Below are 15,893 nucleotides of genomic sequence, written 5' to 3'. Positions count from 1 at the left end.
ATCGAACAAGAGACAAGTTTACTTATTCTGATTGGTCGAGGAAATTCAAGGCAACGACCAATCAGGATACAGAAATCTCTATTCTTTTATCCTGATTGGTCAATCAAACGCCTCCAAGCATCTCTAGCGTTTCTCGACCACAGTCTTGTTTGCATGATTTGATTCGGATCTAGCAATTGTTTATGATTAATGTTTATGTATATATATAACCAATCAGAGCTGTCATTCGAAAGTCTATTATTCAATTTTCTGAAAGCAACTATCGTGAATGAAAGTCGAATTTTACGTTTTATGCAAGTTAGAAAAGTGAATTGAATTGAATTTAAAGTATCGGCAAAAATGTGCTCTTGAAAAAACCATTATATATGAACGAAATTTACAGTTGAAGGCACGTTAGGATCTAACCATTGTCCGAGCTAATCTGCGTCTTATATGTTGCACAATATTTTTAATAAAGATTGCGCGATATTTTGAAGCGTAATATTGTCGAAAGGTACGTTCTTTTATTCTCGAAATTTTTAGTGTAACGTGTCAAAACATCGGCAAAACATAAACATTTCATAGGTTATTTCATTATTTATTTCACTACTTTTTAATATCCTCTCCAAATTTGAGCATAATTTCTAATCGATTTATAATTTTCCCGAAACGTAATTAAGTTAATCGCATCGCGTAAATAATCTCACGCATCTATCACTTAATTTTGCATTCCTGTCTATAGCATATCAGAATTATTCGATGATAAAATAAAGATAAGGAAAAAGCAGACTGTCCGGATAAAGTTTGCGAGTTGTGATAAAATAACAAGTAATTATTAAAAATATAGACTCCCAAGAAGTCGCGAGAAAATCGCTCGGGGAATTAATTATAGCGTTATTTTAGCGTTAATTTAGTTTTATTATACGGGGTATTTATATACCCTCATCGATGTAAGGGAAGATGATTGGCGGAGGATCGCCGGCTCCTCGAGCGATTTCGCCGGCGCGAAGTTTGCGCTTTATCTCGCCACGCGCGTGATGTAAGAAGGCGGCTCAACTGTCACTATCGTTGTCGCGCGCGTCGAGGGGAGAGGAGAGAGAGAACGGAAAAGAGGGAGAGAGAGCGACGCATCGGGACGGTGGAAACCGGAAGAAGGAGCGTTGCGCTTCCGAGGGTGTCGCGCGTTTACATGTGTGTGCGCGCGGCGCGTATGTACGTGTGAATCCGTGCGTGTGTGCGTGAGACACTCCGGTGAACGATAGAGGGATCGCGCCGGAGGATTTTCGTTATGTATCGATTTACTACGTAAATATACTCTCTCTTTCTCTCGCAGAACGACAAATGGAGCACACGGAATGAGTCTGCGGCATCGATTGCGAGACAGGTAATGTCTCTTTTTTTTTTCCTTAAGTTTTCTGCTCTTTTTTTTCCCTCGTACACGTCGCTTCGCCGTCGTACCTTTCCCGTATGCCTGCATCGTACAGGTTAGAGGGCATCCCGTTACCGGGAACAAGGACGACGATGACGACGTTAATCGTTAATTCGACGAGAAATGATGTAATGAGACACGCGCGATTCGATCTCGTGTAATCAAGTGTACGACGTATATTTCGTGCGACGTGTATTCTTCGCATCGTCGACGTAAAATTTGCGACGAACGATTCATTCGATGAGCACATGTTCTTTGGATTCCGATGGAATATTTCTCGGCGAGCTACGTTAGACCTTTGCTTTTTCATTGGAAAAATAATGCAGCACGTTGCAATTATGTAATATTGTGATGATGCTGCTATAATAAAAGATAATGACAAGAGAGGAATATTAATAGAATAAGGATTTTATGTTGTTATATCAAGATTGATAAGTGTGTTGACACATGTGTTTAGTAAGAAGACATGGATGCTGCAGTTATAGAAGTTTTACGACAGGCGGTCAGCCAAGACCCCAATGTCCTGAAATCTGCAGAGCAAACATTGAAACAATGGGAGACGCAACAAGGATTTTATATAGCCTTATATGTAAGTTTTTATTGTGTAACAAATAATAATTTATTACAAGTATAATAATGTCTTCCATGCATGTAATGGATTTATGGAACATTGCATGGGATAACAAAAAAAATGATATATTTATATATCAAATTACTTTTATTCAAAATTGCCTTACAATATTACAAATATGTTTTTTGATATTACACACACATATATGAGTATCTAAAGATACAAGTGATTGTACAAAATTGTTTTCAGAATGTTCTTTCAAATCATTCCTTGGCTGTTGAAGTTAGGTGGATGGCTATCGTATATCTAAAGATTGGAGTTGAAAGATACTGGAGGAAAAATGCGCCAAAGTAAGGGATTCTGTGTCAAAAAAAGAAGCATCATATATTGAGATATTTTTATTATTTATTATACTTTATAATATATACCATATTATTTCAGCGCAATTGAAGACAATGAGAAGGAATTTTTACGACAGCATTTGCTAAGTAATTTTGAAGAACCTGTAAACCCATTAGCTGTACAATTAGCAGTTCTTATTGCTAAGATAGCAAGGTATATAACACATGTGATATAATGTATTGTATTGAAATAATTAATGTGTTAATGTGTTTCTTTACTTTGCATGTAGGTTTGATTGTCCTAGGGAATGGAGTACACTAATACCAACATTGTTGGAAATTATAAGGCGAGAAAACTCTTTGGCGCAACGTCAAGCATTGTTAACACTGCATCATGTTGTTAAGGCTTTAGCGTCTAAACGCTTGGCTGATGGTCAGAGGCTCTTCCGAGAATTGACTGCAACTATGTTCAATTTTATTTTAAACTTATGGAATACCTATACTGAATCCTTTCTGATTATGGCGTCAAACGGGGCTGATGTCAGTCAGATACAAGAAGCCTTAGAGAAGGCACTCCTACTGTTAAGAATACTTAGGCAGCTGATTGTAAATGGTTTTTCAAAGCCATCTGAATCTCAAGATGCCATGTTGTTTTTAAAAGTTGTTTTTGAGCGTGCAAGGACTTGTCTGGAGTGCCGTTAGTACCTTCCTCAGTATTATTTAAGAGAACTATATGTTTATTTTATTTTTGTTTATAGAAATGTGAGTGTGTTTGATGTCTAATATGAAAATAGTATATTTTTTTCTTGCTTGTTTTAGGAAAAACGTTAGCTTCTAGAGGCATACAGATGAATATGTGCGACAAATTTATAATACATTTGACCAAAGTTTTAATAGGAGTGTTAGAAATGCACCCATTTTGCTACGTGGAACTCATACCGACTTCCTTAGAGTTTTCCGTTTTTTACTGCTTTACGGAAGCCGGTCAGGCATTAACATTTGAAAAATTTATCATTCAATGTCTGAATTTAACGAAAAATATTTTATTATCGACATATTATAGACCAGCTAAAGTTAGCGAAGGTATATAAGCTTATTTTTACATGTTTGTTATTTATCTTATATGTGTGTTATTTATATTGATATTATCTATATATTAACAACTATTGAACGTTTGTTTTATGGGAAATAGAGACGAAAGATCCATTGGTATTGAGGGCATACCAATTGAAGCAAGAATTTTTCACACCAGAAATATTAACAGAAATTTGCTCTAGACTTGTCACGCATTACTTCCTTTTGACACCTGCAGATCTTGAAATGTGGGATACTCATCCAGAAAGTTTTGGTAAGCATAGCTTTATATTCAGTAAATATAACGATACATTTTTACTCATGTATTCCAAATAAAATTATAAAGAAAAAGCAAAATATTATATATTTATATATATAAAACAAAATATGGGAAATACTACTTTTTTCAGCTGTTGATGATGGTGGAGAGTCATGGAAATATAGTTTGAGGGTGAGTGATTAAAAATATTGCAAAAATTATTATATATAATTATTATATATAACATATATTTATTATATAAATTATACAAAATTCTTAATTATTGTATAAATATATGTCGTGATTAATCATGGGAATGTATATTGTGTTGCAGCCTTGTACAGAGTCCTTATTCTTGGCAATCTTCCATCAATTTAGAGACGTTCTCGTCTCGGTTCTGGTTGATCTGATGCGACAACATCATCAACCTGTCGATCCTAACAATTTACATGCGATTTTAGTAAAAGACGCAGTTTACTGCGCGGTTGGTTTGGCTGCTTTCGATTTGTACGACGAGGTAAAGAAAATATTATCAAAATATCTTTTATAAATATTTAATTGATTTAATAAATGTTTTTTATGTAACAGGTAAATTTTGATCAGTGGTTTTCGACGACTCTGAAAGAGGAATTAAAAGTTCGAAGTAATAATTATAGAATTATCAGGAGACGTGTGTGTTGGTTAATCGGTCAATGGACGAGTACGTTGATATTTTGTTAGAAAAAGATACGCTTTAAGCAATTATTTATTACTTATATTTTGTGAAATTTCACATGTCTTGCAGATATTAAATTGAGCACGGAATTGAGACCAGAGTTGTACAAGGTTATGATAGAAGCATTGAATCCTGAAGAAGACCTGGGAGTTCGTTTAGCAGCAAGTAACGCTTTGAAACAGGCAATTGATGATTTTCAGTTCAATTCAGAGGAATTTTCTCACTTCTTAGAGCCAGTATTTTCGTTATTGTTTGCGCTTCTTAAGGAAGTAAATGAGTGTGATACAAAGGTATACAAAGAGTTTGCATTTATTTTTTTTTATATCTTTACGATATATCTTTGTATTATTTCTTATGAATTTTTTTATCTTTTAGATGCACGTACTATATGTACTATCGTTTATTATCGAACGTGTTGGCAGTGGAATTAAGCCTCATGTCGGTGCGCTCAGTTCGTATCTACCTGAACTTTGGCAACAATCCGAAGTATATAATATGCTACGGTGCGCTATAGTGTCGACTCTGATACATTTGGAGAAGGTAAGTATGCAATCTACTTTCAAAAGATTGATGCTACTGATTATTTTTTAATGCTGTTATGCATTTATAGGCTTTAGGTTCTGAGAGCGTTATTCTGGAGCCATTGGTGGTAGGAGTTGTAGCTTTGAGTTGCGACGTCAACCAAGAGGGACATGTTTATTTATTAGAAGATGGATTGGAATTGTGGTTTGCGTTGTTAGAAAATGCACCTGCTCCGACACCAGCTATAATGGATCTCTTCAGAAATATGCCGGCATTATTGGGTTAGCAATGTATTTAAAGTTGTTAACAGTTCTGTTAATAGTTCTCCATGTGAAATGATAACAGTCTTTTTGCTTATATTTTTAGATCAATCTACGGAGAACCTGCGTTTATGTTTGTACATAATTCAAGCTTATGTATTGTTGAACCCGCAAGATTTCTTCACTTACAGAGGTTCAGTAGTCATCGAAACACTAAAAGCACTTCTGAGCGATTTACGAGCGGATGGCAGAGTGATGGCACTGAGATTATTCGAGATTTGTCTCAGAGCTTCCCCTCAACAGGGTGCAGAACTGATCAAACCCATTTTATTAAAGATATTCGAGTAAGTAGATTATTTATTTATTTTTTTCCTTTTTTTAGAGATTTGTGCCGCATAGAAACTTAGAATATCATATTTTCACAGGAGCGTCTACAATGGCGAAGAGTATCCAATGGTTATGACTATGAATCTATCTATCGTTGCGAGAGTTTTATTAGGTTCTCGTGATATTTTTGTACAAGTAAGAAAAATTCTTTTCAGTTGCGATTTCCACGTGGACGTATTTTTTCAAAGATAAAAATTGTTTTTTCAGGTGATTAGCGATCTCGCGCAAAATTTAGGTACTGAAATGAGAGAAGATATTGTGCTCGGAAAGATGATATATAGGTGGATCAATGGAATGCCATTAGTATCGCAGACTGAAAGGCGGAAATTACTAGCCCTTGCCCTCTGCTTCCTCCTTGGAGCAAACAGTCCGCCCACAGTTTTAGAATATTTTCCGTACATAATATCGAACATTGTCGAGACACTTAATGACATCACGAAGTTTGACGATATGGGCTATCCTGTCGAGTAAGATTTGAGATGCTTTTTTTTTAATACGCAGATAGCAATCGAAGTAAGAGCGATTCATAATGTAAGACCTCAATCATTTCCAATGACTTATAATTGGCAACTCACATAATAATTTTATTTTTTTATTGAAAAATTAATATTATTTTATTTCTTGTAATCATTTAAAGCAATTTTATTTTGTTATGCTATTGAAAAAGATGTAACATTTATCGCAATTACTTCAATTGATTGTATAAAGTTTTTATAGAAAGAAAATAGATGTATCAAAACATGCAATTAATGAAATGAAAATTATTTTAGTTCTTTGATGATTACTGATCAGCCCAGTCCATCGCAATACGAGGACGTGGATTATGAAACCGAGCACGCTCAACGACAAAAGAGACTCGCCTTCAGCGATCCTGTGCACAGTATATCCTTGAAAGATACGCTTCAAAGTCAGGTGAAAATCCCTTCTTAATTTTTTTACGTTTTTGGATATTTAACTTATAGATTTAAGATTTATTTGAAATTATTAGTTGATCATGCTGCGAAGTATAGTTGGGGATAATCAATTTGATCAATTGATGCTCACTCTTAATTCCGAGATTGACGAACAACTCAAGGACTACATATCGCTATGAGGAAGGCGCAAGATCAAAACGCAATACAGAGGACTTCGACTATATAAGGTATGAGAAAAGAAGCTTTACAGCGCTCTTTTGTGAAACGGCACTATTTTATTGTATGATATTATCATCTGTTTCATTGTATTAATAATGTTGATAATAAAAGATCCTACTCTCTCTCTTTTCGTGCTATTGGAAGATTCCTTTCTCCCCTAATTTTGCTTTTAAATATTCAAATATGATTAATCTATCTTTGACTATTGAATTAAATATCATTATATACACATACATGCACCATTTGATTATATTATTGATAATCTATAGAAAGTTTCACATCGAATTAGGAGAGAAAGATGTTATTTTCTATAACAATTTTTAAGAGATTGTTACAATAAATATATTAGATTGATATTAGCACAGTTAAAAATATTAATGCACAACTAAATTATTAATGCAAATTAAATTATTCTAATTTATTACAGAATATTTATATTATCACGCAACATTGGATTAATATATGACTACTTCATTCAATGATCTCATGTTGCATTGATGATATTTGCAACTGTGATATTTTATCATCTTTAAAAACTATTTCTAGACTTCTGACGTGTTTATTTTTTTACATTCAGATATCTTACGCGAATATATGTATAGTGTAATGCTTTTATATGTATGACAATGTCATACATACAAATATATATATATTGGATACACTACTGTTTTCAAGTACGAGCATCCAAGAATCTTATCCATTTCTAAGTGTAAAAATAAGATTAGAAAAATAAAAATAAAATGTTAATTAGTTTTATTATATATGTGCAATTTCTATCGATATAAAAGATTAATGAGTACATCGATATAATAAAAAGGATTAAAAAAACTGTAACAAAATATCTCAGCATGAAACATACAAAACATATCTTAATATATTTTTTATTATGCGTGCTCCAATAAAAATTACTGATTGCACACAGATAATATGAAATCTAAATTTCTTATATCAATTCTTATCGAAACATTTAGGAGCGTGTCGATATATCGAGATTATTTGATATCGATGTTCCCACTCGTCTGAACGCGGCTTTATTCTCCCCCTCCCGTTCGCGTCGCAACATGACTCATTCGTCGCGACGACGCCGCCTGACGTTGGCGCTGTCTGTTGGCCGTGCGTGAAACCGCGAACAGCTGTCGTCCGTGTGGCCCGTGTCAAATCTTGGCAGGGGGTTAGTCGAGTGTGTTGGACCCGAATCTCTCCGGATTACGGTGTGCTGGCGTGTTGTCTTCATCCAGCGAAGACAATCCTCCTTGCGGTGAGTGTGAAATTGATTGTATTCCCGTATCGCGCATTGAAATCGCTCCCATTCGTCTCGCATACCTCAAGCACGAATGCGTTATCAGGCGCGTAATTCCTGTAACCCCGCTTCGCTCCGATTATGTATACGTTGCCCGGCGTTCGATCGATTCGCGCGACTGGCTGTCACGATCAAAGATATCTGTCATCGTCAAAGACACGGAATCGGCGATAACGACGCTTTGTTGATCGCCTTGTCCCACGATTGTCGTGCCAACCTCGTCGAGTGATATTTTCGCGCCTGTCGGTCGCCGCGAGACAGCCCGGCGGATTTTTGAATGATCGTGAGTAAGCGTGAGTGGGCGTATCACGTGACTGATCGTAATGTGTATATTGTAATTTGTTCCTATTCCGGGAAAAAAAGAACCCATTGATCTTCTTGCTCGGTGACTTAGATCTACCCGCGCGCACGATTTCCATTCTATTCACGTTTAGGAAATCCGGCTTTGATGATTATTGCTCTCTCTTTTCTAGATTATATACTTCTGTCTATAATATATAGACGAAGACATATAAGCTCGATTTTAATTAAGTAGATTGATTCTCCATATTATTTGAATTAATTTTTCAGCATCCTTTCTTAGAATCTTGCGTTCATATATTGACATAGAGAGATTAAATTAAAATTTATTAATAATGAAATGAAATCTTTTTTATTATATATAACATTTCTGATTTCATATAGTAATATCTAATTTTTATTAACAAACTTCTACATTTCATAATTAATTTGCAGCAGATATTTTAAAATTCTGGACAAATATAATCCATAATATATTCTGTAAATAATTATATTATATATATATTTATATGTATTGTAATATAAATAATTATAGAATATATTATATATGTGTACTATAGGCAAGGAAATACGACAATTTAGTCATGTTCCAACATCGGTAGAATTGGCCCACTTAACCGCAATTAACTTTAATTGCTATCGATGCGACCATCGTTAAATCGGAGATGTCCATTTAATATTTGCTGATTTTCGTTTCGGATGAGTTTCGCATTCTGTCAGCATGCCTCGTCTTCGATATGCATCGAATTGGAACGTATCGACCTCCGCGCATCGCTAAAAAAATTGAAGCTTAATGACAAATAATTTAATATTAATCGCAAGACGATTCGCGAATGCAAACGAATATTAATGCTGGCGAGCGTGGCAGAAAAACGCTCTCCCGCATTCGCGATCTCCGGCGCTTCTTTTTATCGTCATCCATTCGTTTTGACCTCCGACTTTTACCGCGTGTCACACTCGTCGTCGAGTTGTTCGGCCGCGATCGCTGCACGTTTCCGGTCACAAAATTCAAAAATGGGTTTTTAAACACGTTTTGTGTCCATCAATTTGATATAAAAAAAACATACGTTATCAAATAATAATAAAATAATATTATTTCTCAAATAATAAATTTTAAATTTTTTTTTAAATGAATAATAATATAATTTCGAATATTTTTTAATTAATGCAATATTCTACTAGTTGTATGATTGTTCAATTTATCTTTAAGCGTATATATAAATTCGACTGCGATTGGTTTTGAATAATAAAAGATTTAAATGAATTAAGAATAGAAAAAAAAATTGTGATTTTTTTAAGTAAAGAATAGGTGGATTAAGAGAGATAAGATAATCCAACTCTGTAAAATTATTAATTATTGATTTTTCTGTAAAGAGAAAACCAAAGTAGATTTAAAAATTCTTTATACTTTTTTTATTTTTTTCATTTATTAAAATATAATTTTTGTAAAGAAGGCGCAATAAATATTAATTGTTAACGAGCAACGCAATATTAACAATTATTTAGCAATATAAGAGATAAGACAATGATAATTCAAGAAGGAAAATAATGATTTTTTGCAGTAATAATCTAAATGTATATTGAAAATGTATACTGAAAGTATAAAAAAATATATGCAGTTTATATACATTTAAAAGAATCACATAAATTTCTGGATTACTCAACTTGAAAGTATATATATTGCATCATTTTAAAAATTTATGTGAAACGTGAATTTTTCATCGTATAATTTATCAAACTTTTTATTTTACTTTTTATTTTTATTCTCGTATAAAGCTGACTTTCATCAATAATCCGTTAATAAAATAAAACGAGTCAATAAAACGAGTAGATATAAAATAATATAAAATCAGCTACTTATTTGAACGATATATGATTGGATTACAATCCATATCTAATATGTATATAATTTGACATGATGAAATTTCGGTATTAATTAATATTTCAGTACATCGGATTCAATGTAGGCGGACAGAATCTAACGTAACTCGATTTTACTACACTTCGCTAATAATTTATGTTTATTTCCGTATAAAATTCTTTTTAAATTTTTATTGAAAAGGTTCTGTACTTTAAAGTTGCACCTTTTCAGAGTTTTCGTGAAAATTATGAATATGAAACGGTAATTTATGTATGAAAATTATGAATATAAAACGGTAATTTATGTATGCCGCAAAAATTTAATAATATATCTCGAACAAAACTACACTCAAAAACTGTCGTGCGTCATTTGTGACGATTTAGCTAGCATTTGTATAAATTTGAAGTGCATTGAAATTGTTATGAAACAGTTCTTTTGCAGATATGATAAAATGATGGAGAGAGAAAACTTTGTTGTTGAATTTTGCGCGATAATTACGATATCACAAAAAGTTATCGATATCAATTATAAGAAATGATTTCATCGTGATTACATTGCGTGATCATTAGAATCGCTACTAAAAATAAGCATTATGCAAAATGCAAATTGTAAATGTTTTCGATCTCTTACATATTAATTTAACGCATCATGACATTTAAATTGTACTGTCAAGTGTAGCCATATTGACAGTGTTGTTTAAAACATTATAGCGATTTGAGTTTTATATAATACATATATTATAATACATATATGTAATATTTAATATATAATACAATATTACAAGAGTTATACTTTAATAATTTACAATACTTTAATAATTTACAATTTACAATAGTACAAAATATAGTTACAAAATATTTTCCACGGTGGTTTACTTTCAATAAAGTAATAATGGCGATAGAAATATCGACGTGACAAATAAGGTAAATTCTTTGCGTTATCGTAATAATTAATCTTGACATTAAATCAATACGGGATATATTAATCGCGCAGCTTTGAATTTTCATCAATATTATAACTACAGAATGAAATGGAAAGTTTGTTATGACATTTGTGAAAATTTGATGTATTTTATTTCTCAATCATCTTTCAATACAATAAATATTATATATATTGTAATTTATGTACAGTATTATAATATTATATGTAATATGTATATATGTATATGTCATATGTGTATTATATGTAATAATTAATATTATTTTAATTTGGTGATTGGATCCATAAAAATTATTCATAATTTTATTATATATAAATTATTTATTATTTATTAATTCTCTGATATATATGATTAAACTTTAAATTCTTAATTAGGTATATAAGAAACCTAATAAACATCAGTATTAATTTATTTTAATTTATTGGCTGCGCGCCGGCACAGCGATTATTCAATTGCAATATCTTTTTTTTAACGGAAATCGATTCCTTTTTTTAACGGAAATGACGACAGTGTCTTATCACCGGTAAGATTAGCGTATTTGTTGCTGTCCATTTTGCAATTCTAATAATTTAGCGGCTACTAGAAAATCGTTGTAGCACCGCGGAATTTTCGTAATTGCTTGTAATAGATCCACTTGTGCAATATTTATGTAATGTGCGAAATTTCCGCTATTGATAAGATCAGATTCTTGATATAAGTTAACTCAAGATAACGTATATTACTACATATGATATGAACTAAACAATTAAAAGCATATAAATTATATAAATTTATAAAGCATATATTATTTTATGATTGTTGAGCGAAATATTAAAGAAAATTATTCATTCTTCGTAAAATCATATTTATATTGCAATAATATCTATATGATACTCGTAGAGAACTTTATTTCATTTTTTCAGAATGTATTATTATATCATTACAGTTATTATATTACATTGCAGTATTATGTCACTATATACTTTATCTTCCTTTAATTATATTTTATACGTTTTATTTTATTGCTCGAGATAAATTGGTCAGAATCTATTTATTTTCTTATTTTTTTCTTTCTTTAAAGATAGCCTGAGAAAATCTTTTCTTTAAAATATAATACCTATAAATAAATTATTTCTTATTAATATTATAAATTAATAATATTGATAAATAAATTATCTATCATGAAATTAATTATAAATAATGCATTTAAGAAACTCGTGGCTTAATAAAATGTCAAAAACGTGCAACAATAAGATATCAATTTTATAAGAAATTTTGCTATGTATTTCTCAAAAGAAATATAAGATATATAAAAAAGAGAATTTCTCTTTCTCAAAGTGTTCATATTAAAATATAATAAACAAGCTGACTCAAATAATTGATACAAAAATTTTAAATAACACTTTTTCTGAAAACAAATTTTTGGGGAAAATGTCAATATATTTCAGATTAAAAATCTAGACAATATTTTTAAATTTATCTCTTCATAATCTCTATAAAATATAATAAGACTGTCATTTGCAAAACTATAATGATAATGTTATCAATATAACGCGACAAAGGATACGAGTCGCGTGGCCTCCTGCTGGCGCGCGTCGCGTATTTTTAGAAAGATTTTACATTACAGCGGGGGTGATTTGTAGGACGGATGCGTTGGACTTCGATATGGTGGACGGAAGGCAGGGAACTTATCAAATGATAGCGACACCATGACCCAGACGTCGTATATGTATTCTTTGGGTTTCTTAGCAACCCGTCGCGTCAAGTTTCGCAAATTTGTAGAAAGTTTCGCATCCCGCACAAATCAGCCCGGCGTCTCGAGGAAAATTCCATTTCACTGATTTATATGAGACACGGAAACTAGAGTCGGAAACTCTGTTCTTGACTTAATGAGCTTCACAAAGTAGTTGGAAATGTGTGTGATACACATATTTCCCTATATGCAAAATTATGTTTATTAAAAAATTATATTTCTATTTATTATAATAAATTTAGTCATTATAAAATTAATAAAATGCAAATGTTGAGTGTATATTTATAAGAAATTTAAATAAAAGGATTAAACAGTATTTATATTAATAATATATGTGAGGGAATTATGTCACACACATAAACAAAATTACATAAAATTGCAGATGATATTACGGACGTTTATTTTTTTGTAGAGTTACTACATGAATTACATTTTTTTACGTATAAATATTATTGTTACTTTTTCCGTATATTAATAAAGTTAATGCACGATGCATCTTTAGAACGTATTTGAAGCTTATCAGAATTAAATACATTTGTTTCCCTAGTGAGTTTAATTGTTCGTAGGAGAATAGTGTTGGAATGAAATAATTTAATCATCGGATGCGTTATACACACTCGCGCTAATAATTTTTAATTATTCCCGGGTTTCGCATGATATATTTGCAGAGAGTGCATGGCTGTTACGGAACGTAAGGTTACTAAGGTGGGTGGAAAAACTTTTGCTCTCGTGTGATACACGTGTTGCTTTTTAAACTTCCACAAAGGTTTAAACTGTTTTTCTTTAAAATCGCATTTATTGCGTCTATATCAAATTACAAATAAGAGAAATTTATTTTTTCGTATTTTTATCTGATAATTCGTCTTTTATTCTTTATCTGATAATTTATTTATAATTCGTCTGATACTTGTTAAAACAACATGTATTTCAATAATTTTATTTACTATATAAATAGAAATCCCCCTCAAGTTATCGGCAAAATACACGATACAAAAAATTATAATCGTCATCTATTTATATATATTTATAATTATATATTCGGCATATAATTATACGTTTTACCTTATTAATTTTTAGTTATATAATTTTTATTTTATTTTAAAAATTTTTATGATTATGATACAAAAATACAATGAGTAAGCAAAACTGCTTATTAAGATGCGAATTATGATAAACTTTAATGTAGTACAGCACAGTCATATATCGCATCTTTCGATCTTATTAAAAATTTTTATTGATTGTCGAATATAAATATATAATAAATTTATAAAAAAATTGCATAAAGAATTGTATTGTTAAAAATTAAAAATTGTTATACTTTTTTCAAAAGTTAAAAGCATTTGGTTTTTAATCTATTTTATATAACTGTAATTGATTTTTTATTTAAAAAAAATTATTGCCGATTTAATTTATGGATATTTTGCAAAAGACACAATTATATAAAAAGAACATTTTATTCGTTTCTCATCTCTTTTTAACGCTAATTAAGCGTCTCTTGGGAAATTAAGCAATAGTAGAGGCGACAGTTCACAGAGGAGTCTCAGGTTTGCCTTAAATTGAAAAAAATTATACCGTGAAAAGATATATCTCACGACTTAAATGAACGGCTACTCCGTCGGTCTGGAAAACTCAAGGTGAATAATTGGCAAAGAGAGAAAGAGAGATAGAGAGAGCTTGTCAAATCAAGAGCTCATGACAAATCGTATTGCGAGAGCTGAACAACGGTTATGAGAGTGGTACTGATTATATTCATAATCGATACATCGTTGAGACGACCACCACTATCGTGACACGCACATGTATGCGCAGAGAGATCCTTTTAAAACAGGACGATATTAATAAGTCGTAAAATCGATTCGCATACACACATATACATTCCGTGTTGCCTGCTTACTTGCTTTTATTACCGATCTCGTTTCTTTAAAAGACTTGTTTCTTGTAATTTTTATCCAATCATAGAAAGAATGAGAGAAACTTTCTTACAGGACAATGTACGTGTAGGTCGATGACTCTCTCAAAAAGGTATTCGAGAAATATCAGGGACGTTATTCTATTTATAGAATAGAGAATTGCGGACAATTCTGATAGAGAGATATGTCTCGTGGAAAATTCTAGACATCTTAACAGTTACGATAGGCAAGAATTTAGGTATTAAATGCAGGCTTTAATATATTTCATATAAAATGTAACAGGTAATAGGATTTTATTTTAGTAATAAATTGGAAAAATATATTGAAGTGTTTTAATGTACACACACATACACATACAATCAATATAGACTCATATTTTTCCTATTAATTTAAAATTATATAGAAAATACAAAAAAAATAAATAAATATGTTTTCATCAACTTTTTATCATTTAAAACGTGATGTAAGTACTCAATGTGAAAGTGATAATTTTATCAATTTATATATATATAGGTTATATATATTCTTTCTTTCAATTCAATATATTACAAATAAAAATTAGTTAACATCTGTGCTACTAGATATATTTCTTTTCATGGAAATTTTTTAATTGCTATAAAACAGAAATATCGGATATTACATATTATTAAATGTATAATATTGGATATTATATTTTTATCTTTATTTATGATTTTATATATATTATGCTATCTAATGATTCAATTGCGAGAGTGAATTGCGTTGATGAGAATGAGAATTTAAGTGTAGTTTTATTCTAAGGGGTGACAGGATATTGTTCATCCTACGTGTATGCTGCGCGTGCGCGTATATTCTCGAAATGAATTATATATCGTAATAACTTATAACCGTTGCAGACACCCGGTATAAGTGTGGAGGAAGCAAAAGTACGCGAATAAAGTCGGGGGTTGCGGCGCACGTGGAAAGAGGAGAGAGAGAGGGCACTGGAGAGAAAGAGCAGACAGCGGTGGATCTTGAAAATTATCAACGGGAGAACCGCGTGTGCGATGTAAAGATACAAAATTTCATCAAATCAAAAAGAGAGATAATTATTATCATTGTTAAGAAATTTTGATATTTCACCTATTATCCAACCAAGTATATTAATATCTCGAATCTCCCATGAAAAGTATTTTACGAGTATTTTCGAAAAGATTCGAGC

General features: G+C 31.4%; 2 protein-coding genes across 15 annotated transcripts in view; both read left to right on the top strand.

Annotated features, from left to right (window-relative positions):
* The first annotated feature begins 215 nt into the window (after nt 1-215).
* Impbeta11 (importin beta11) lies at nt 216-15,702 on the top strand. Of its 5 annotated transcripts, none has more exons than XM_083109714.1 (19): nt 216-493; nt 1,313-1,363; nt 1,866-1,997; nt 2,229-2,329; nt 2,421-2,534; nt 2,611-3,017; nt 3,140-3,403; nt 3,513-3,668; nt 3,805-3,845; nt 3,988-4,170; nt 4,242-4,353; nt 4,438-4,658; nt 4,744-4,908; nt 4,979-5,171; nt 5,257-5,494; nt 5,576-5,672; nt 5,745-6,004; nt 6,308-6,449; nt 6,526-6,796. In XM_083109714.1, exons 3-19 carry the CDS (start codon nt 1,875-1,877, stop codon nt 6,628-6,630), a joined length of 2,922 nt encoding a protein of 973 aa, XP_082965840.1. In that variant the 5' UTR covers nt 216-493; nt 1,313-1,363; nt 1,866-1,874; the 3' UTR covers nt 6,631-6,796. The 5 variants fall into 5 exon arrangements, with proteins under 5 accessions (XP_082965840.1, XP_082965858.1, XP_082965851.1 ...); XM_083109725.1 differs by lacking the exon at nt 216-493 and adding an exon at nt 15,589-15,702 and having other exon boundaries at nt 1,200-1,363; nt 6,526-6,678; XM_083109718.1 differs by lacking the exon at nt 216-493 and adding an exon at nt 7,098-7,426 and having other exon boundaries at nt 1,200-1,363; nt 6,526-6,678.
* The window catches only part of Endoa (SH3 domain containing GRB2 like, endophilin-A), a 33,667-nt gene continuing 25,526 nt past the window's right edge, over nt 7,753-15,893 (top strand). For all 10 annotated transcript variants that reach the window (XR_014434926.1, XM_083077838.1, XM_083077808.1 and 7 more), the window contains exon 1: nt 7,753-7,928. The gene's annotated coding sequence lies outside the window, so the exon portion shown is untranslated. The remainder of the gene's footprint in view (nt 7,929-15,893) is intronic.

Source organism: Camponotus vicinus, unplaced genomic scaffold (assembly GCF_025532165.1).
Source record: "Camponotus vicinus isolate PSW18456_S1 unplaced genomic scaffold, iyCamVici1.0 SCAF_1, whole genome shotgun sequence".
Lineage (NCBI taxonomy): Eukaryota > Metazoa > Arthropoda > Insecta > Hymenoptera > Formicidae > Camponotus > Camponotus vicinus.
The sequence above is the reverse complement of the archived record's forward strand: the minus strand, read 5'-3'. Positions and strand labels throughout refer to the sequence as shown.

Coding starts and splice junctions, on each gene's coding strand:
- Impbeta11 (XM_083109725.1), top strand. CDS start 1,875: ATGGATGCTGCAGTTATAGAAGTTTTACGACAGGCGGTCAGCCAAGAC. Junction 4,171..4,241: donor CTTTCGATTTGTACGACGAG/GTAAAGAAAATA, acceptor TTTATGTAACAG/GTAAATTTTGATCAGTGGTT. Junction 5,495..5,575: donor ATTTTATTAAAGATATTCGA/GTAAGTAGATTA, acceptor ATATTTTCACAG/GAGCGTCTACAATGGCGAAG.